The 22632-nt window shown below is 44.0% G+C and overlaps 2 protein-coding genes across 10 annotated transcripts in view; one reads left to right on the top strand and one right to left on the bottom strand.

Annotated features, from left to right (window-relative positions):
• Pcgf5 (polycomb group ring finger 5) overlaps positions 1–7239 on the bottom strand; it is a 122679-nt gene extending 115440 nt beyond the window's left edge. For 2 of the 4 annotated variants that reach the window (XM_052714286.1, XM_052714281.1), the window contains exon 1: positions 6077–6202. The gene's annotated coding sequence lies outside the window, so the exon portion shown is untranslated. The other 2 variants (XM_052714284.1, XM_052714283.1) reach the window with 2 other exon arrangements.
• Ankrd1 (ankyrin repeat domain 1) overlaps positions 5098–22632 on the top strand; it is a 237738-nt gene continuing 220203 nt past the window's right edge. For 2 of the 6 annotated variants that reach the window (XM_052714275.1, XM_052714276.1), the window contains exons 1-2: positions 5098–5443; positions 9410–9506. In XM_052714275.1, coding sequence (XP_052570235.1) covers positions 5253–5443; positions 9410–9506 — 288 coding nt within the window. In that variant the 5' untranslated portion in view covers positions 5098–5252. Of the gene's footprint in view, positions 5444–5507; positions 6156–7987; positions 8219–9409; positions 9507–22632 lie in introns of those variants that run through there. The other 4 variants (XM_052714277.1, XM_052714280.1, XM_052714278.1 and 1 more) reach the window with 3 other exon arrangements.

A 22632-nucleotide genomic window follows, 5' to 3' on the forward strand; every position in this document is an offset into this window, starting at 1 on the left:
TGCTCACTAGCATTTTTTGTCAATGAGTTAGGATCATCCAGGGAAAGGGAACTTCAGTTGAGAAAATGCTTCCATCAAAATGGCCTGTCAGCATATCCGTGGGGTAGTTTCTTGGTGGATGACTGATTTCGGAGGGCTTAACCAACTGTAGGAGGTACAGCCCTTGGGCAGGTGGCCCTGGGTTACGTAAGAAACACAGTTGAGCAAACCATGGAGAGCAAGCCAGTAATCAGTATTTCTCCATGTCCTCTGCTCAAGTTCCTGCCCAGACTTCCCTCAGTGACAGAGTATGATCACCAAGTATTAAGATGAAATAAAACCTTTCTTCCCCCAAGTAGCCTTTGGTCATGATGTTTATCACAGCAACAGAAACCTAACTAAGGACAATGTTCTTAATTGCAAATTTCATTCTTGGTATATAGGAAAGTAGCATTTGTATGCTAACCTTGCGTGAACTCTGCTGTCACTGTTTATTAGCTGCAGGATCTTTCTCATTTTTCATACAAGTAACTTTTTTTTTTTTTTTTGGTTTTTCGAGACAGGGTTTCTATGTAGCTTTGGAGCCTGTCCTGGAACTCGCTCTGTAGACCAGGCTGGCCTCGAACTCACAAAGATCCACCTGTCTCTGCCTCCCGAGTGCTGGGATTAAAGGCGTGTGCCACCACCGCCCAGCTGATAACTCTTAATTTCAACAACAGCTTTATTTCCTCCATCAAAACCAACATTATCTTTGGACTCACCTTTTTTTTTTTTTTTTGCCTTAGTGTCATGATTATCCAGAAATAACTTCATCATAATCAAGATGATAAATAATGTATTACTGAGAGGGGGAGTTTCCTTTAGAACGGAAATGGCCATCCCCAAGATGCAAATAAAAAAACGTAACTTAAAAAGAGAGGTGCCGGTTAAGAGGGGTGCTGGTGATATAGTTCAGCCAGTCAATGTCCCTATGGCCAAGCTGACAACCTTAAGTTTGATCCCTGGGACCCATATAGTACAAGAGAACTGACTCCTGCAGGCTGTCCTCTGACTCCAATCACAAGCCATGACATGCACACATACCTCACCCCCAAAACACACACAAACCAAACTATAGTTTAAAATTTTTCTAAAGAATGGGCATTATTTGTCCAAATAGTATCCCATAATTGAATCAGCACAACAAGCATGGGTAGAATGCCAATCTAGATGTGACGCTAACCTTTATCTGCTCACGCTCCTTCAGCCTGAGGAATGCCTGGTGCGTTAGTTACCTTCCTCCATGGAAAGCCACTCCACCTACAAACACCTACAAACTTCTAACACTTGCTTGTTTGGGACGGTGTTTAACGATTGAATTCAGGACCTTGCATGTTACAAGCAAACACTCTACTGTGGAGCTAATCCCAAAGCCATGATTTTGTTTTCAGGGAATCTTCATCCACTGTCTCTCCAATATTCTCAAGCATATATTCCCAGTTTTATCATCCTCTCCTCAATGATACCCTTCCATATCTTTATCTAATTTTAACAACCCTGTGCACTGAGCTATTCCATCAGCACCAAAGAATGCGCATATTTGAGTCGTAGATGCGCTGCCACAGCTCTCCCTGTGCATTTTAATACCTGCCAGCACCACCCCAGGTTAATATTCTATTTGTCTTCTCATCTCCTTCATCCCATGGCCAACAAGTGGTGCCGCCTTCCCTTCTACGGCGGCTCACTCACCCACCACCCACCCTCGACTTCAGCAGTTGGCATTGCTGCTCTTCTGGAAGCTATTTTAACAGACCCCCAACTGAAGCCACATTGCTCCCCATGTGGACGAGCCTTACAGTGTAACTCTGATAACATTGTTCTGCACTTAGCATGTCTTTGGTGTTCTCCACTACAAACCCAACATGCAAGACGCTTTATAATGTGGCCCTAACATTTCCACGTAGCCCCCTTTTCCCATGAAACCCTTCTAGCTCCTCAGCCTTCAACTCAACCACATTTCTTCCATTTCTGGATGCGGTCACATTTTCTTTCCTTCAAGTCTCCATACAGGTCTGTCCCCAAATCTCTGCCAGTTCTACTCCTACAGAATCATTTAGGTCTTATGCAAAATCCCCCAATTCTTCCTCGAATTTTCTGTCTAGTAATAGATTTTGTTTTTCTTCCCTAAAATCACCATGTATTTTCTTTATGATTCCCTAACAGTTCCGTGACACACCCTTTGGTTATCTGCCATACCCTCTCTATGTAACTTGTAAGGCTCTCATAGCTTCTGATTAGCCCATATTCTTCTCACACTGCCTTTCAGATAGCAAACTAAGAGAATGTTCAAGTTAATCTACATAGTGAATAGAATAAAAATGGAGTTAATTTATCAATGTTAATTAAACAAATTCTTAGGAGGCCTAGAAACTAAGCACTTTTTTTTGGTAGTTCATAACAGACTGGGATGTAGGAATCACTTTAGTTAAAAATGCAGAACAGCACAGATGTAACTGGTTCCTAAAACCAGAGTTGGGCTAGATTTTAGCAGTCATTCAATCCCTCTGTGTCAGCCTCACAGCTACATAAATGTGCAGTCTACAGCGCTTACCATTTATTTTATTTCTTATTTACTTTTGAGACCAGGATTCATCTAGTACAGGCTGGCTTTGAACTCACTAGGTAGCCAAGGATGACCTTGAGTTCCTGATCCTCCTGCCTCAACTTCCCAAGTACTGGGATTACAAGTGTGTGTTCCACCACACCCAGCTTTTGGTTACTTATTAAGAGCCCTGTACCCACCAGGTCCTTATACACCATGTCAGGCTCACACAATCCTTCGGTGTACCCGGCATCAATGCCGCCACCACTCACTCCACCACACACACAACAGAAGAGAGTGAGAGGCGGAGCTGGGGTCCAGGCTTTTCTACTGACCACTGTCACAGACCTAAGACCACTACACGGCCTAACCTCTGTCTCCTGCTGTGTCTTCTGACACTACTTATGCCAACTAAAAGGAAACACACACTAAAAGTTTCAAGCCACTTTCATTAAAACTTAAGAGACATTAAAATTATCTGGTAGCTTTATCACTATAAAGCTGTGAAGCCTGATCGTATTTGCCAGAAAACTTCTTTCCCAGTTTTTCCTTCTTAAAGATATTTTCAACAGAAAAGCCAGTTGTCCAACCACATTCAGCAAGTTTTTATTGAATCCCTGAGATGTGGGACATAGGAAGGTATGAATCTAGGCAGGATTTTACTCTCCGAAGGTTCACAAGCAAGAGGCAGACAATCTGCTAGTAGTAGGAACAATTCCTCTCCCCCTGTTGGTACCCAGGGGTGTCCAACAATATAAACTCCAGATTCTTGGTTCTAATCCCAGCTCTGCATCTTGAGCAAATCACTTCACTGCCTCTTCAGACAGAAACCTGGGAAAAAGGAAGACTGTAACCCAGCAACTTCAAGCTCTCTCACAGCTCCAAAATGCCGCGCTCAATCTTGAAGCTACACTTCCAAAAGTGACCACAGTTACCACAATGGAAGGAGAATGGAAGGGTGACCACGCTTACTTAGCAGTGGACTGTGGGAAAATGGAGTCCGAAAATACTGCTCCAAGATTGAGGCTGACTCCAAGTTCACTCTTTATAATAATAGACTTTATCAAGGTAGTCTCCTGGGGAGTATTAAATGTGACATTCAAATCTTCCTTCCATGACATTGCTGACTTATAGCCTTAGTCCTTTTAATATTCAATCGAGAAGTTTAAAGGATAAATTTAAGCAATACCTTTTACCTACCATTCTGTGGCGTTACCAACATTAACAAATTAAGAGTTAGGGCCGCTGACAGAGAAAGAAAACTTTGGGTTTGTTAAAATTAACATTCTACCATGTTAGTGTGGACAGCTTTCACTACTGCTAAGTATGAGTTTAGTTTCCAGGTAGGAAAGAGGAATGGGGAACTATCAGTGTTCAAACGAGTGGAAACATACAGATCAGTGATGATTTACCTTTGCTGATTTCACCTCAACATTTTTTGCACTTCCATTTTCAACCACTACCTGTATTTTCAATGGTTTGCTCACTTGGCAATGCACTCTAGTTCCAAAGCTCCACATCCTTCTTCATGCCAAGCGTCTTAAGACAGGATGGGTAAAGGTTTGTCAACTTGTGCGTTAACAGCATAGAGGAGAAAAACAATCAATCACAAGACAATTACAACAGTAAAGAGGCATTCAGAACCGCACCATATCGGTAGCTTGCCCACCAAAGGCAATGGACTGCAACTGTCAAAATGGTCCTGCCAAGAATCAGGAACACTATTTATTCAGGATGTCAACAAACCTACTGTGCCCAGACTATATGTGGGGCTTGTTGATTCCAGTATAGAAATTAAGAAACAGGAAAAGCACCCCCCCTTCTCTTCTCCGTGGAACTTACATTCTTGTAGGGCGAGAGCAGATCTACAGAATGCCTCCACAAAATATTATTAGCGATTAGGAGCTATGAGGAAAAAAGGACTATCGAGTAGTTGGCGGGAGGACCACGAACTAAGGAAGTCAAGTCACCAAGAGTATTTGTGGGGTCCGGCCACCGGAGGTGAGCCCCAATTGATGAGAAAACTTTGCTCTGTAGCCCTTCAAATGCGGGGTGGGGTGAGGATGAATCAAGTTAGCATTTAAGAATGACGACAGTCGGAAACATTCTGTATTCAAGAATGAAAAATTAGATGACCTTTTAAAACTAAACAAACAAACAAAAAACCCGAATCCCAGCTAATTTTTAATATCATCTCCTTAAGAGACCAACTGTTTAAGATCAACTTTTTAAGATTCTACTAATTACTTGAAAACTACTGAAGTTGACGCAATTACTAGAAGTCTTTCCAAGCCAGAGACCTCCTTCACTTGACACCATTCAAATTCTGAATGAGACTGGACCCGGGCCTGCAGCGAATCAGCGCCTCCTCTGCCTCATTAACGCAGCCAGGTGGAATTTCATTTCCCTTCCAGAAAACACTCAGCAAGGCTAGGGAAGGTGGGGGAGCCCAACACCCTCAAAGTTACAGTGGCAGGTTTAAAACACAAACACCCGCCGCGCTCTCGCATGGACTCCCCCCCCCCGCCCCTGCAGGCGTCATCACTCGCAGAAGGGCCGCTCTCCAGGGTCGGAGGCCCACGGCGAGTACGCGCGCGCGCGTGGAGCCCGCGTGAATCATCGGAGCGCGGTCCTCCGGGGCGATGATTCATTCACCGCTCCGGAGCTCACGGCCACACGTTCCCGGCGTACTATGACGGCCGCACACGCAGCTTCCTTAATATTAAACAAATGTTTCAAAGTACAGACGCCTGCAGCGAGAAACGCCTGGAGTCGGGGCGAGGTGGCGGGGAGCGAGCGTCCCGGGGCGGGCAGGGGCGCGGTGGGCAGGGCTGGTCTCCCCCCCCCCCCGACCCGACCCCCGAGGCGCGCGGTGGCGCACAGGTGGGTCCCCGCCGCCCTCGCCGCCGCGTTCCCGCTCGCCCCTCTGCTCTCCGTGGCATCTTATATAATAGCCCGAGCCGATCCAAACGGAAGCGGGGTGCGCGCTGCCGGGGCCGCCGGGCAGAGGTGCTCGAGCCCCGAGCCCGAGGGGCTCCCCACGCAGCTCCCACGAGACGGGGTGGAGGGGGGGGGAAGGCCCGGGCGCCCGCCCTACGCGTCCCCCCTCGCGAAGGCGCTCGGTCGTGGTCGGTCCCCTTCAGGAAGCCGCGAGCGTCACCAACTGCGTCAGCTTCTTCAAACACCGTGCCCTGTCTCTCTCCAGCCCGGGAGCCGCCACCGCGGGGCTAGGGCCGCGGGCCGCGCTGGCAGGCGCGTCTCGGGGGAGGAGAAAGTTCCCGGGGACCCTCCCGTCGCCCGCTCGGCCCAGCCGCACCGCCCGCACCCGTGCCCTGGCGTGGGCAACTTGGGACCCCCGGCTGCGCGCGGGCCCTCCCCCCCCCCCCCCCCCCCGCAGCCCGCTGAGCTCGCAGGGCTTCCCGCGGGGGATCGAGCCCAGGGCCCAGCGGAAGAACAGCCGCGCTAGAAAGTTCCCAAAGCCGGGAAGCCACCGGGGTCCCCGAGCATCGCTCTTACCTAGCTCTCGGGAGGCCACGTTCCGGGCGGGCCGCACGGGGCGCGTGGTGCACGAGCGCGCGCGCGCGTGGGGCGGTAGGTGAGCAGCCCGCGCGGGCGGGGGCGGAGCAGGGCCGGGTGGCGGGGCGCGAGTCGCGCGGGCGGGGGGTCCGGGTGGCCCCGGCGGCGGGAGGGCGGGGGTGGGGTGGGGTGGGGAGGGGAGGACGACGGCAGCCGAGCCCGCGGTGACGGCGGCGGCGGAGGCGACGGCGATGGGCGCGGGGCGAGCGCGCCAAGGGGGCGGAGGAGTTGCCAGAGGGTTTGTTTACGCATTGCTGCCCGGCTCGGGGCACAGCCCGCACTCCCTGATTGGACACAAACTGGGGCACAGCCTCTCGTCGCCGCCCGCCAGACCTTCTGGAGCAGCCGCCGCTGCCGCTGCGTAGCTCCTGGAGCGCCTGCCGGGCACAGCCCACCGCAGTGCCCCGGCCTGGAGGGGGACGGTCGGGGCGGCGGGCAGGGTGGGCGTGGAGCGAAGCGGGCGCCCGGGGCTTGGAGTAGCCCACCTGTAGTGGTGCGACCTTGGCAAGGAGAAACTTGAAACTTCGCTGGCTTGGAGGCTGCTTAGGCTCCAGCGGCTGATTAGATACCCCACTCCATCCCCTCCACCCCCACCCCCACCCCCACAGGAAGCTTGCCCTTGAGCAGATAGAAAAGCAGCTCTAGTATCGGTATGTCTTTGGTCAAGTCGAGGCTTCTTGGAGAAACTGACCGTGGGCGCTCGCAGTTTTTTTTCTGCCTCCCGCTCCTCTGCTTTTAATCGCACACCTTCACACGACATTCAAAAGTGGTCCTCCCAGAAGTGACCTCCTCACCCCGGTGCTAAGCATCCTCTGAGGGCTTCGCATGATCTCAGCTTCCTTCACGGCCAGACCTCCACAGCTTCAGCCTCCTCTCTACTATCCATCCAACTGTCACCTCAGAACCTACGCCTGAATACCACGCCTTGAATGGTTTGGTAGATTTGCATTCCCTGGATCCTGTACTGTTCTCTGTCGGAGAGCACCAGGGTTCCCTGTACCTGTGCAAGTGGTCCCAGACTCAGCTCCCTTTCTTCGGTCCACCATTTGTATTTAGTCTTCTGGACTCCCTGGCGACTGACATCAGCCTGACTTAGGGATCAGTCGTGTACCTATGCTGTGCACGCCTCCCCGCCCATTCCGTAGATGTCTTAAGGAAAGTGGCCAAGTTTCAACAGGGCTCCAGCAACTGGGAGAAATGGAACTGAAGAAAATCCCGTGTTGTCTTAGTGTCTGCCATTCTGCTGGGTCCGGAGAACTTGGAGTCTGAAGAACTGAGAACACACACCTCACCTTGTCAAAAGCAAATGCTTCAAATTCACGCGTGTCCTCTGTGTTTCCTGTCTCTGTATTCACTCCCCACATCTAACTATGCCTCTAAAGTCACAACAGCCCTGTGTGGAATGTGACTGAGTGCTGTAGGAAAGTTCCTTAAGGGAAGGCCCATGGTGGCCAAAGTGAATAAAGTACATAAATCATGAAGCAACAGACACAAATTCAATCATTTTACAGATGATTAGGGACACTAAGAGCCCTCCAGTCCCGGTGAAATACATGGATTCATCTCTGTCTGATCAAACACTACTTCTAATATGTCATGGGATGGACCCTAGTCCTGCTTGACTCCTGGGATGGCTGGATTTCTTTCTCTAGATTTCTCTCCATTGGGAAAACAGCTGAACTCTGGAGGAGCATCAAATGAACGTTTTCTTTCTCAAATAATTCACATTAGTTACAAACACATTGAAAGACCTGTAAATGCAATCAGGGGAGGGTGATGCCACCCTGAGAATGGTAGCACCTAGAAGCACCTTCTCCCCTAGGGCTCCAGAGCAGTGGAGCAGAAATCACAGAGTGCAGCTTCTCCTGGAGATGCCTTCAGAGCAAAGGCTCCTTCCTCCCACCCTTTCCTCTCAACCTCCTCAGTCACCGTGTGGAGAAGGCAGAAGCTAGTACACATGTGACAGTGCTCACACGTGACAGGTGTTGGGGAAACGGGAATGAAGCTGAGAGCGTAGTGATGAGTGACAGGTGCCCCAGGCTTGGGTGCAGCACCTGGTTGCCTCTGGGATTCATCCTCCAGGTCAGTTTCTGCAGTGTGGCCAAACATTTCCCGCCTAGCCCTGGCACTTTGATCTCCCCCACGTATCTTTCTTTCATTCTTTCTAGCCTTCTCTTTCTCATCACAGCTTCCTTAGGCTTTTCTTTTCTCATCCCTCTCACTTTTCCCTTAGTGTTTCCTTCCTGTCTCCTCCTAGCTCTTCCTCTCTGAGTTCTCGTCATACCATCCCTGTGTCAGCTGTAGGCTGTGGTATGAAAGCCATGTCCTGCTTCCCATTAAGGCATTCATCTTAGGCACTGCCATGTTGTGGCCCTTCCACACACAGTGCTAGACAGTTTGTATATGTTATCTTGCTTCTTCTTCACCATACACTCGTTGGCCCAGCACCGCTGGATATGATTCGGTGGCTTGCCAGTCATCTGTCGCAAAGGAGACTTTGTTTACACAGGTCACTAGACACTGGCAACGGTCCTCTTCCTGTTCGTGCTGGGGGTTCCCTCCTCACGTTTGTATCCTTGGTGCTTTCCTCTCATTATCAGAAACACCTCCCCGAGCCCCAAATTCCAACAGTCCAGTACATCATTTTAAACCTCCAAAGATTCACAACAGCTACACAGAGGAGCTAGCATTCTGGTTTTTGAAGGATGGATAAAATTGAAAAGCTGAAAATTGATGAAGGAAGAGCATTTTTGGTGGAACAGTAGATACTATGATCTGACTGGTTGAAATGCAAAGGAAGGCTAACAAATTAGGGCGTGTTTCAGAAAGTTATCTTTATATCACAGTTCCCCGCAGTGGTGTGTTCAGAAACACAGACTAAATCCTAAATATATGTATGGTCCATATTATTCGAACCCTAGTGTTTTAAGGCCAGCTGCGAAGAGGTACTAACACTGTCTAGCCCCAAATGTTTTAAAGTAAGAGAACTACAGCCTGCAAGATTTGGATGTCTGAAGGTTAAGCTGATTAAACACGGCCATTAAAGTCTACCCATATTCAAATACCTTCTTTGATAAATAATGGGTTGTATGACGTTGAACTTACATGTGATTAAATTTCTTTCTCAACACAATAGGGAAAATAACATCATCTACTTCAGTGGCTTTTGTGAAAATTAAATATTATATATAAAACACTCTATAGTCAGTTTGGACAACAACAAAAACAGCCGTAGAGTAAGTAGCTTAAACAACCAACATTTGTTTCTCACAGTTCTAGAGGCAGAAGTCTGACACCAGGGTCTGTGAGAATACGCCTCCTTTCAGGAATGCAAATGGTCAACTCCTTCCATCTTGGCAGTGGAAAGAGGGTGAGTGAGAGACTTACGTTTTCTTTCTTTTGTGGTTTATGGGTTTACTTTGGTTGGTTGGTTGATTGGTTGGTTTTTTTTAAGACAAGGTTTCTCTATGTAGCCCTGGCTGGCCTGGAACTCACTCTGTAGACCAGACTGGCCTCAAACTAACAGAGATCTGCCTGCCTCTGCCTCTTGAGTGCTGGAATCAAAGATGTGTGCCACCACCGCCCAGCTACCAGGATCCTTTTCATGAGAGCACTCATCCCATTCATGCAGACTCCACCATTACCACCTAAAGCTCCTTCCAAAAGCCTCACCTTCAATACCATCACCCTGAGGATGAGAATTTCAACAGATGAAATCCGAGAGTTCACAGATAGTCTGCATTATGAGTATGGAGCACAGTGCCTGGGAGGTCGTACTCAAAAAACATAGATGCATATTATTATGCATCCAATGCCATCAAGCTAGAAGATGCCTGATCCAGAGTGAGCCTCACTCAAGCTTCTAAAGCCCAGATTGAGCATTTCTGATACTGGGAGTTCTAGCGTATAGTACCTGTTTGATGCCATCTGTGAAAACACAGCACTGTTAGTTTGCTGTTTAAAGTAGGTCCCAGCCAGGCATGGTGGCACACACCTTTAATCCCAGCACTTGAAAGGTAGCGACAGATGAATCTCCACATGTTCAGGGTCAGCCTGGTCTACATGATGAGTTTCAGGACAGCCAGGGCTATGTAGTGAGATGTCTCAAAAAAACAAAACGACAACCAAAAGAGGTCTCGGTTGTATGTCTAGCTCTAATTCCTTTCTGTTTCCTCATCATCCCTGGCTGCCCTAGCATTCCAGGAGGAGGTAGGGAGCATAAAAATTAGTTGTGGACATTTCATCATCAACAATAGTGTCCAAGTTCTGATATAGTAAAACTTAAGTAATTTAAATTTCAGAAACCTCAAAGTCATTGAATTAGATTTATAGTACTCTAAGCCCATGTAATATCAAGCCTACCAACTTAAAATGGAAGATCTGTAGGAGATTCACTGGGAGCATGAAAAAAGCCTTCAGAATGTCCAGTCTATTATAGATTACCTTCTTCCTTTCTTAGTCCCTGATTCTACCCTTCAAAATTCCCCTAGACCCACAAGTATTATGTAGCCTACTCTCAGGACATAAGCATCTTAAGACGATGAAGCATTTGACCTTTTATCTCAAGAACCTAGCTCAGCGGCATGCACTCTGAAGGAATCTCTTCCTCCCGACCCTTCAAAACATGGTCTCCTTGGGTGACTGTAATGGCTAGATTGTACCCTATTCCATTAATTTATCAGAAAACATGCAGCTTCTGAGTGTGGGATAAGTGTGCAATCTACAATATAAAGAACATTTGAAGAAATTAATTTTAACGTTGTACATTGAAGCAATATTTTAGGAGGGTTGGGAAGGCAATTTTTAGCCATTGGACTTTTTTTGTAACACCTTCAAACCACACAATACAAACTAAACCTTATCCAAAAGTAAAGGCTACTTAACTACCACCGTTATACACTTTGCTTTAATTAATATACAGGTTGCTCAGTTCTATATGTGGCTATATTATCCTGTCAAAGTCAGTTCTTAAAAGACACATTTTCCTTAATCTTAAAAAGTCAGTAATTGTTCCACTTTTCTCTCTTACTTCAAAACAAATTTATAATTCAATATTTGATCTCTAAAAGCGACCTTCCATTTTCCCAGCTTCACTGACATGCCTTTTCTAGGAAGTTGGAAGGGAGCAAAAGGCTTGGTTCTAGATCAGCTACTCATTTCATTAAAAGGAAACTGCCACAAAAACTGAGGGCAGCGTGATAGCTCATTGGGCAAAAATGCTTTGCCACCAAGTGTAATGGCTCCAGTGGAATCCCTGGGACCCATATGGTGCAAGGAGAGAACTAACTCCCACACATCATCCTCTAACTTCCCCATGCAAGCTGTGGCATGCCTCTGTGTGTGTGCAGACATGTACACACACATGAACACACAGACAGAGAGAGAGAGAGAGTAAATAAAAGTGTAAAACAGGTAGTGATAATAGCGGCAAAATCTTGCATTCACAAAGCACATGCTCACACTCCACGTCCTTACCAGGCATCTTTGAAACATACCTGGATGAACCACATTGCCCAAACCCTTCCCCAGTTCCCCATTTCCACCTGTCACTACCAACCACTGGAGCCCTTTGAAGTTGGCGATCTTTGACTCCTCCTTCGCTTTATGCCTCCACACCCACTTCAGTTTGTCTCCCTTAGTTGTCCTTTTGGTCTGAACTAGACCACAATTGAACTAGACCATAATAAAGATGAGGACATCTTTACAATTGTATTAGAACAATGGTTCTGACTTTGCTTTCTCCCACCCCTGTCTCTTACACAGTGGCCCTAGCAGAACGATTTTGACGTAACCCAACTTTATATATTAATGAAAAAATAGCACTATTTGCCATATAAAATGAAATTTAAACATGAATTTAAACCTTCAATAAACTGTACATTTATGAATGTTAAACAGTTCCAGTTCTGAAATATGTTAGTGACGAGCCGTGTGACCTTGGACACACTTAACTTCCATGAACTGCGGGATCTTGGATGGTAGCTGGTGATATTAGTATATGTGCCTAACTCCCAGGATTATTTGAAAATTAAACAATGGGATAATGAATGTAAAGTGCTTGAAATAATAGTTGTAATAGTCTATGGTATTTACCAAGGTCTTACTTTTCAAGAATTTGAAATCTTCAGATGAATAATCTTATATCAAGCTTACAACATAGATGGCATTACTATTCTTGGGTGAGAAACTCAGGCCTGGAGGAATTATGAAACAAGGTCACCTAGCTAAGAGGTGGTTGAGCCAGGCTTCAAAATCGGGCTAACCTGTGTCCTACAGTCTGATTCTTGAAAAGAGCTTATAGATGGTGGGTCACTTTACATCCTTTATTTATTATCATTAGTAAAGCCTTACAATGAAGAAAAAATTCCTTCCCCTACTCTCCTTTCAGGTTTCTTTCTGAAATCGGGTCTCAGCACCACTCTAGGGAGAGGCAAATACGTCACGGTTAAATGCACTGGGTACAACTGTTTCTGCTTTTCAGAGGGGCAAGAAGGGTGGCTATCCTGTGCCGTCTGGACCCTCTCATTTCCCTGATCTCTCTTTTCCCTTCTGCCTTCCACTGTATCTTCTGTTCTGTGTTTATTCCTTGCACTTGCTCTAGGGATGGAATACTCCTCGTGTTTAACTCTGTGTCTTCCACCCCAGATGACTTAGGAAAGGGAATCTCCCCACCAGCTTCCCAGCGAATATTTCTTTCCATCTCTGAAGTATTTTCATTTCTTTCCCTTGGGGTATATTGTGCACTGTGGTTATGAAATGGTCCCACTTGATTGTCTTTTGTTCTTTAATGATGCTAAAAAACAAAACAGAATATCCTATTTCTGGTATTCTATGAATTCTTCTTTGGCCTCGTATTTCTGCATTGTATATCACTTTCTGTGCCTCCCCTACTCTCTCGCTTCGTGTGTGTGCATGTGTGTGTGTATGTGTGTGTGTGTGTGTGTGTGTGTGTGTGTGCATGCATGTGTGTGTGCGTGTGCGTGTGCGTGTTGCGTGTGCGTGTGCGTGTGCGTGTGCGTGTGTGTGTGTGTGTGTGTGTGTGTGTGTGTGTGTGTGTTTCTCCCTGAGCATCTGGTTGTTTATATTTGAACATCTGGCTTTTTTGATTAATAGCAAAAATTGACCTTGGCCTTCTAATAATGAGATTTTTATAGATCCTAGAATCATAAAATGTTAAAGCCGGAAGGACTCTTGTAGATAACAGAGGTTCACACATTCCTTTTATAGTGAGAAACCAAGACTCAGAGAAGCCACATATGAGAGGAGTGCTATGTGACCTATAACAAGAGGAAGCCTGAGGCAATCCCAAGACATATCCTTCATTTCTTCTTTATGAGTTGAGTTAGGACACCTGAAAATACTACTATGTAAAATGTATAAGTACCTTCTCCCAAAATGGTTAAGTTTTCATATTAGTGTTTTTTTAAAAAATACATATTTCCGGAGGGATAGGAATTTCAGGAATGAAAAAAAATCATGCACAGGCAGATAAGAGTGATGAAGAACTGGGTTGTATCACTTAATGATCATATTTCTTTCCCAGTGGTCCTTGCTAGAGTGTCTGCTGCACATTACAATCTCAACAATGTTGATGGCAGTGATGGTGAGTTATGACAAGGTCTCCTATTCCTGTGTTCTCAGTTCTTTCCCACTGTTTCGTTCTTATAATTCCAGTTATTTCTGACTGTCGAGGCTTTCAGAATGGTGTGTCTAGTTTGGGATTCTTTATGAGGCACGAGGTGGTGATTTAGTAGCTGCCGTCCATGGTCACAATGACGATGACTTAAAATGACTTCAGATGGAAATCTCTACTCTCCACCATAGGCAGAGGCACAGATACAGCCTCTGAACCCTTTCTAGATCTGAGGAAGTGTGTTCCTAAATTTGACCAGTTATTGCAAAGAGCAGTCCCTGGCCAAATAGTTTGGAAAATATCAAATGGAACAAAACCCCGGTTTAGGGTTGATTTGCCTTGCTTCTGAAGGAATTCTAAGTGTCTTTAAAATACTGATGTGAATCCTGCAGATTTGTACGTAGGAAGGACATAACTACATAGAATTATGTGAACATTTTTTTACCTTAAATCAATATCTATTAGATGTGTTTCTAAAGGATTGGTGTCATATAAAACCAACTTGGAAAGTGTTCTTCTTTGGGTTTTAATTAAACAAATTGCATATACTCAATTTGTTCTAAAACTAGTTGTTCCAGATGATAAGATAATTGAACCAAGGATTTTTTTCTTCTTCAGTGCAGTGAATGAAACTGTGTCTCCTCTCTTCAGTTATCATTTCAGAACTTAGATGCTATTATTCCTTGGTTTGGAATTTCTCCATCAGAGAAGTCATAGGCTATTTAAGCCAGGTCTCACACATGAGCTGCACAGTTCCCGTAATCACTTCAGCTAACCTGTTCTAGTCATGCAGTTTTCAGTGCAGACTTGTGGTTTTTCTTTTTAAACTTGATTAACCACAACAATGACAACTAGCTCTTATTGAATGTGCACTGTGGACCACATATTGTGTTAATAGCTCTGCATGTAACGCCCCACCTAATTATTTTGGTTCTTTGAGACAGCGTTTCTCTGTGTAGTTTTGGTGCCTGTCCTGGATCTCGCTCTGTAGACCAGGCTGGGCTCAAACTCACAGAGATCCGCCTGGTTCTGTCTCTCAAGTGCTGGGATTAAAGGCATGCGCCACCACCACCTGGATATTACCACAATCTTATAAGGAAGTATTACAGTATTTTTGCTTTACATACAGGGAAACATGAAGAGAACTTAAGTAACTTTGCCCAAGAAGCTCCCACGTTTATGGGAAGGGGGATGAACAGGATTGGAGCCAGGACTGGAACTTTGGTTTATCTCTCATCTGTCCTGCCTTTCCACTGTTGGTTTATTTTTAAAGAAATGTCTAAAAGCAGTGGCTTCCTGGTCCAGCTTTCAGTGATTGGCATGTCACCTGGCATTTGGAAAAGGAGTTAAGCAATTTGGCCAAACCATTCAGGCAGCAAATGATGGACCCACATTTTGAAACTATCTCCATGATACAATCATTTTCCTTTTAAAAATTTTTAGTTTTTTTTTTTGTTTTTGTTTTTGTTTTTTCGAGACAGGGTTTCTCTGTGTAGCTTTGCGCCTTTCCTGGAACTCACTTGGTAGCCCAGGCTGGCCTCGAACTCACAGAGATCCACCTGGCTCTGCCTCCGGAGTGCTGGGATTAAAGGCGTGCGCCACCACCGCCCGGCTAAATTTTTAGTTTTTACTTCCAGCATAAGTCCTAACTACATTCTAAATATTCTAAATATTCATCCTTATGCCCATAAATAAGTGTTATCTCATCTCTCCTCTTTGCAGCAGACAGAGCTCATTACAGAAAACCACAGTCAATCAAATTGCAGATTTGTGGAGCCCAGTTCCAAAGACTGCATCTACAAAACAACTCCTGATCAGGGAACATTTCAGAAGACGGGGAAGAAAGATTGTAAGACCCAGAGGGTTGAGATGAAACAGAACTGGGGTCCCTGTGTCCCTGTGTGCTTCTGGTCACCCTGGGTGCAGTTAAATCTAGGAATGATTCTGGTGTTACAGGAGGTGATTAGAAGCATCAAGAACTCATTAGGAGTGCCTAGCTCTCACGGGGCTTTTGGAGGAAAACTTGGCCACCATCCATGAGGGCCCTTGGATCTGTAATTGTGGTTGCATTCCAAGAGACAGCAGCCCAAATTTTTACACGTCACAGGGTTGTGGGTGTCTAGATGCTTCCTGGCCAACTTGGATAATATTTTTTCTCTCTTTGGTCTTTGTCTTTACAATAGTCAGGTCCAGCAGTTGCTCAGCATTCTTCATGTGCGTTTTTTCTAAACTTTGTTATATTGGGTTCAACTGTCATTGCTTAGGTTCCCCTCCACACACAAGAAATTTGGGACATCTCAATACCCTAGCTCTAAAGTAGAGCAAAGCTGGGTCTTCAACAAGAAAGTCAGCTGTCTGGTTGAGCGGAGACAATGTGACTCTAACCCTGTAGAGTACACTGCCTGCTCTGTCTTGGGCAGGAATCTTGGTATATGAAAGGAATGTCTGTCCTAAATTTAATAAACATGATAGGCACATGGAGAGAAGGGATCAGAATGGCTTGGATGAGGTTGAAAATGATGGACTCTGAAGTCCTCTAGGACCCACAGGGCATGACTTCTGAGGCCTTGGGATCCCAGTCTTACAGCTAATAACAATCTAACCTAGCAGAGAAGGAATAGCTAAGGAAATGCAATGATCTGCCTTGTTTCCAGGGAAAATAATACTTTGCAATTTGTAGCCATCAAAGAGACAGACAGTGGAGAATGAGTAATTCTGAGGGAGACGGAGAAGATGGCTTCAAGAGTGCTCAGTTACAGCGTTGAAGAGGAAATTCGGTGATAAAAATAAATACTCTTGCGATTGGGGATTTAGCTCAGTGGTAGAGCGCTTGCCTAGCAAGCGCAAGGCCCTGGGTTCGGTCCTCAGCTCCGGGGGGGAAAAATACATACTCTTTACAGAGATAGGAGCTAAAGAAACAACTGTGCAGATGATTCTGCATGAACATTTTGTCGTCTATAAAGACCACATAGATGGTCCTAAGAACATGAATTATGCGTGGACGGAGGCAGAAGCTATGGACCTCTACTGTGAAATAGGTGAAATAATGGACCATTTTCCCTAAAGTTGACAGTGATTAAGGAGGTGAAATGTGTTAGGGAGGTGAAATGGGCAGACATTATTGATATACTAAAACTTCATGCCATCCACTTCCAACCTATTCAACTTGTCATGAAGTGAGGTGCCTTCTGGGGTAGAGATCTGTGCCCTGACTGTCATGGATAGAATCTTGGGGTCTCAAGGGCTTCAGATGAGTAAGGGTGGATAAGAAGCAAACAGCACGGAATTTTCACTAAACAGGTTGCCACTTGGGCGATTATTTCTCAAATTGTGCACAGAATAAAAATATTAGACAAATAGAGGAGCATGGGATTGTAAATTTGAGGGCTCTGAATTAGAAGAAGGAGAAAGGAATATGTTTTATGCATTGTTTAAACCAAATTGTACAATTAATATTCTTTGAGAAATTAGGTTAAAACACAGATATCTCCTCTACCAGCCATAGCCTCTACTTCTCAGCCACTTTGCACTTGTCCAGTCTCTCTTTCTCCTGACATGCTGGGATGGGGCCTCTGGATGGGGACCCATCTAATGTATAATCTGACTGTCTGGGACGATGCTTGTTTTCAAATTTAGACATGAGGCCTTGCACCAGTCACTGTGAGCAGTAGCCTTCGGGTGAGTTTTATTTTAGAGCCTCTAGCTTTTTGGGGAAAAATTCAATCTCCATTTTAGTCTATAAATATCAAATATTTACAAGCCAGACCAAAAAAAATCTAATAAACAAAATGAACTTAAGATCCAGCCCTCTGGTTACCATAACTGTTTGTGTCTGCACAGAACAGAATAAGCTCAGGACATTGACCTCCTCTTATCTCAGAAAATGACCCCACAAACTCAGATCCTTGTCATAACTTTTTATGAAATAAATGCAATCCAAACCTAGTGAAAACATGATTTACTTCCCTTCTTTCTCAATAACACTCCCTAAAAGCTCACTATACAAATAGAAAGTGAAAAATATAGCCAAGTAGTAAATGGTAGCTGGCCTCAGATATCAAGAATATGTGACTTCCAAATAACAATGGTAGGTTCAAAACAACTTCCTTTCCTCTCTCTTCACCGAAGACATGGAAGTTAATTTTATTAACTTCAAAGCACTACATTGAGCTCGAATGATTGGGATAGTAAAGATTACTGCAGAAGTTGGAAGCCTCCTAAGAAGGCTACTGCAATAATAACCGCCGACCCTTACGTTCTCCTGCCTGTTTGCGTGTTCACTTTATGCACTTTATGCATGGTGACTTATTTATCCCCAAGGACTGTCCTAAGAGGAGAGTGTGATCATGTTGCATGTTTTACTCCATTGGAGGCAGCCTTCAACATAGAGATAACCATGCCAGATGTTTACTAGGGAGGGGTCTGAGCATCCACAGTTGGGGAGGAAAGAGGAGCTATGCCTGCTTTATGGAACAGAAGCATGTATATCTGAAGCATAGAGATGTTACCGAGCTTGAAGAAAGTTACACAAGTAAGTGGTGGACTAAAATTAGAGCACAGGTTATTGAGCATCACCATTACTCTGTTATGCCATAGTCTACTTAATAACCGCCCTCCCATAGTCACTGGATTTCCTGTGCACTGACACTTCAGAGAAAGTGAAATTACAGTTGTCTCTGTATATTGAACACATGGTCAGCATCTCTTCCCTATACTTGAAGGATAGCTGTGCAATTCCATTGATTTTTCTCTTGCAAACTGTTTCGTCTGTGTGGGTGATGTATGACACTTGTGCAAAGGTCCACTCATGGATGCATACCATTGATAATCCTTGGGAACACATTTCAGACATCACTTTTACTTGTGAATTGTACAACTGCTTGTTTTTAGGATGGAGGTATTTTGTCTTGTATATTAGCTCTCCTCAGTGACTTTTTCAGGAGAGATTGCCAAGCCCTTATTTGAATGAATAAAGTATCCCCTGGCTTGGAACATTTGGATATGCTACAACTTCACTAGTTTTTTTTTCAAAATGTAAGCTCCAAAAATAGTATGTATATTTATATAGGTTATATAATCATCACAAAAATGTGAAATATTGAATGCCTTAAAATACCTCAAATTTATTATTTCTAGAACAGAATGTTGACATCATCTCCCACTAACCTATCAGAAAACTGTTCCTCTATCAATCTTTGCTAAATGGCACCAAAATCCACCCAAGTTGAGCAAGAAAAAAATAATTATTCCAGAATATTTCCACCCTACACATATAACTAATCAGTGACTTTTTCAACTCGCTCTCCAACAAATCTATATCCAGAACTACTCACCACTTCCCACCGAACAGGCTTCCCCTCTGTCACTCTTGTCTTCCTGTTAGGGATTTCCCACCAAAAATGAAATGATGTTTTAAAAAAGTCTATTATATCATATTCTACCCCCTGCAAAACCACCCAATCACTTTCATTTGTACATAAACTGAAACACAAACTTCTTCCCATGAGTGGCCCTCCCTATTCTACACTGTTGTATCAGACTAATCTGGAAATGTTCACTCTGGATGGGATGGGCTTTTCCTCCCTAGCATACGTGGTGCTTGCCCGTATCTTCCCAGTTTGGTTTCATATAAATGATATATACGCCCTGAGATGGGTCCCTGACCACCTTATCTAGAATAGCTTGTGGGAGCTCACAGAGGCTAGTGAGAATTTACTCAGCATCAGAGACTCTGAGCTTGCTTTACCCAGCAGGGCTGCATAAGGAGATGATTTGACCACAGGCATGGTTATCAGGTGTTTAAAAGGGTCTACATTTGGCTGTACAGTGTGCTTGATCTTGCAAGGGGGAGGTCTTTTGCCGCTCCCCTTGGCATATTATAAAAAGCCCTTTTCAATAAAGGACAAGGCTGTTGGGTATTGATCCAGGCCCTCCCGAAGCTATCCTGTGTTTCTGTCTTTCTTCTCGTCCGCTAGGTCTATCTTCCTATCATTTCTTAAGTTCTCTCTTTCCCACCTAAGAACCCTTCAAAAGGTGGGAGCTGGACTCCCACAATAGCTCATCCAATCTTCTCCCTCATCCTGCTTTGTTTCCTACACAGTAGTTAGCACTCACTGAAGTTATATTGTACATCTTCTGTCTATCTTGTGAAAGAGTCCCCAAGAACAAGGATTTTCTGTAGTGTTGACTGCTGTAGCCCCCTTGTGTCAACCAGTTATTTAGGGAAAATAATTCAACAGTTTTCTGTGGGCCCTTCTTTGAAAATTATAAATCAATCACATTACATTTGGCCTGCCTTTTAGAAAATATTTCATTTTTAAATAATTATAGTTACAAAAATAGTGCACAGCATGCTCATATGACTTTTCACCCAGCTGCCCCAAATGTTGATAACTGATAAACAATTAAAAAAACCAGAAAATCATTATCAATCCAACACTATTTATCATTAACTAGTCTATAGCTCTTATTCAAAAAAATTTTTAGATTGTAGTATACATTTTTTTAGATTGTAGACTACAAAGATTCTGTATTTAACTTGTCATTTTTTAAAATTTCTTCAAATCTGGGAAAGTTCCTTAACCTTTTGTTCTTTCATGGTCTTGAATTTTCTATTAAAATTCCCCACAATCTGGATTACTCTGACGTTTTCTCGTGAATAAAATAAGATTAAAAATTTGGGGTAAGAATAGCGTTGATGTGATACTGTTTGCCCAGACTCTCACATCGAGACTTTCTCTGTAGTCTGTTGTAGACACTAACTAGAATACATTGTATTTTTAAGATGCCATTTTAACATACATATGCATTTACACACACAACTGAATGCATGTCTGTCTACATCTCCAACTCTTCATACGGGACTCGGTAGCCGGACAGTTCTGGATATTACTGCTTGTTTTTTCTGCCCTTTCCCTTCAAGTTCCTGAGATGATATTTGAATCCTATGTTATCCTGGTGTAGTGGCTGTCTGTATTTGTGTGCATGTGCACACACACAAACACACACATATACACACACACACACACACATACACACACAAACACATACACATACACACACATAAACACACACACACACACACACATACACACACAAACACATACACATACACACACATAAACACACACACAAACACACACACACATACACACACAATGATGAAAATAATCCACAAACACACTGACTTAAGGCAACAAACATCCAATGACTTTACATTTTTTACATTTTTGGAAGTTAGCAGAAGTGGGTTGATTGGTAGTTTTACTGATTACAACTGGCTCATTCACTTGTCTTAGAACTGACAAGTTGTTGGCTGACTTAGGGTGACCCTAGATGGAATGAAGAGCCCCTTGTGCCACACCCTTCTCTTTCTCTGTGGATAATCTAGGTAGGTTCTTAAGGTGAAGTCAAGTGGAAGGCACCAAGTCACTTCCCTGCATCCCATTGGACAAGGTAAATTACATGATCAGTCCAGGTTCAACAGGTAAGGAAATTACTCCATTTCTTTGGTAAGAGGAAATAGAAAGACATGTAGTAAAGGGTGTGGATACAGGCAGGGGTGAAGATTCAGGGCCATATATACATGCTGTCATCCTAACCCACTGTTCTTTTTTCCCTAACAGTTTTAGGAAGATATAATTCACAAACTGTGCAATTCATTTATTTAAAGCGTATAGTTCTTTGGTTCTACCTGTATTCACAAGGTTATACAGTGAATACCACAGTCTTTTTTAGAATATTATTATCATGATGTGAAGAAACCCTGTTCCTATTAATCACTCCTATTTCTTTCCAAAACCTAACATATCTCTTTGGGTCTAAGTTCCAATATATGGATTTTAGCGGAACACATACATTCACACTATAGCACGTATTTACTTACTGAATAACATGTCACTGTTAACCTCCTGTACACTTTGACTGTAATGAATATTATTTTGAAGTAACACTCTCTGGTGCTATTGAGGGTATCTTAGAAAAATTATTATTCAAGTATTGAATGTCATGCAAATTAATCATTTCTATTCCTCATCTTACATAGTTATTTCATCAGATGAGTATTCTTTTGAAGCTATTTCCAGAGCAATGAGGGTCTTCTGATCTGTGTGGGTTATTTTTGGTAGAAAAGATATTACAGTTGCTTGCAATTTCATAAAGAAAATTTCTTTATGGTTTCTCACTTTGAGATTCTGTTAAGGAGAATGTGGGAAGAATCTCATATTTAAGGTTCACATAGTTTTTGGTGGTTTGAATGTTACCTTATGTTCCCAAATGCCCTTGTATTTTTATTATAGTTTTATTTTAGTGAGACACTGTTTGATACCCCAACTCTAAATTTAAGTTTTATTTGGTTAATTCTTTGCCCAAATAATGACAGTATAAATTCACTCACTTTGTTTTGTTTTGCTTTGTGAGACAGAATCTCATTGTGCAGAGTAGACTGACAAGATCCTCCTTCCTCAGCTTCCTAGATGCTGAGTTTACATGTGTACACCATCCTGTCGGGCTCATTTTCTTTTATAAGCAGTAAATTACTTCTTTGCTAGCGGTGGAGACTCAGATTTTCCCTTCCTTTTGGATTTTGTTGACAGGAATAATAACCAGTTTCCTCAGTCTCCTTAGGACTCTCATGGATGAAGGCACTGGATGCTTTATGTTCTGGAAAGCCGCTTAGTCTCAAGTAAACCTGGGCAGTTGGTCCTCAGGAATGTGTTAGAGGAAAGGTAGTACTTACTGTGCACCGGACATTGGAATTACAGTGCTGAGCAGAGCAGATGCTGGCACAGTCTTCCTGTCACTTAGATAGATAAGTAGCCCGTCTCTACAGCCTGGGGAAGTGAGCAACCAGGAATAGGCTGGG

This window comes from Peromyscus californicus, unplaced genomic scaffold (genome assembly GCF_007827085.1).
Source record: "Peromyscus californicus insignis strain IS unplaced genomic scaffold, ASM782708v3 Scaffold_4__1_contigs__length_199733344, whole genome shotgun sequence".
Classification (NCBI taxonomy): domain Eukaryota; kingdom Metazoa; phylum Chordata; class Mammalia; order Rodentia; family Cricetidae; genus Peromyscus; species Peromyscus californicus.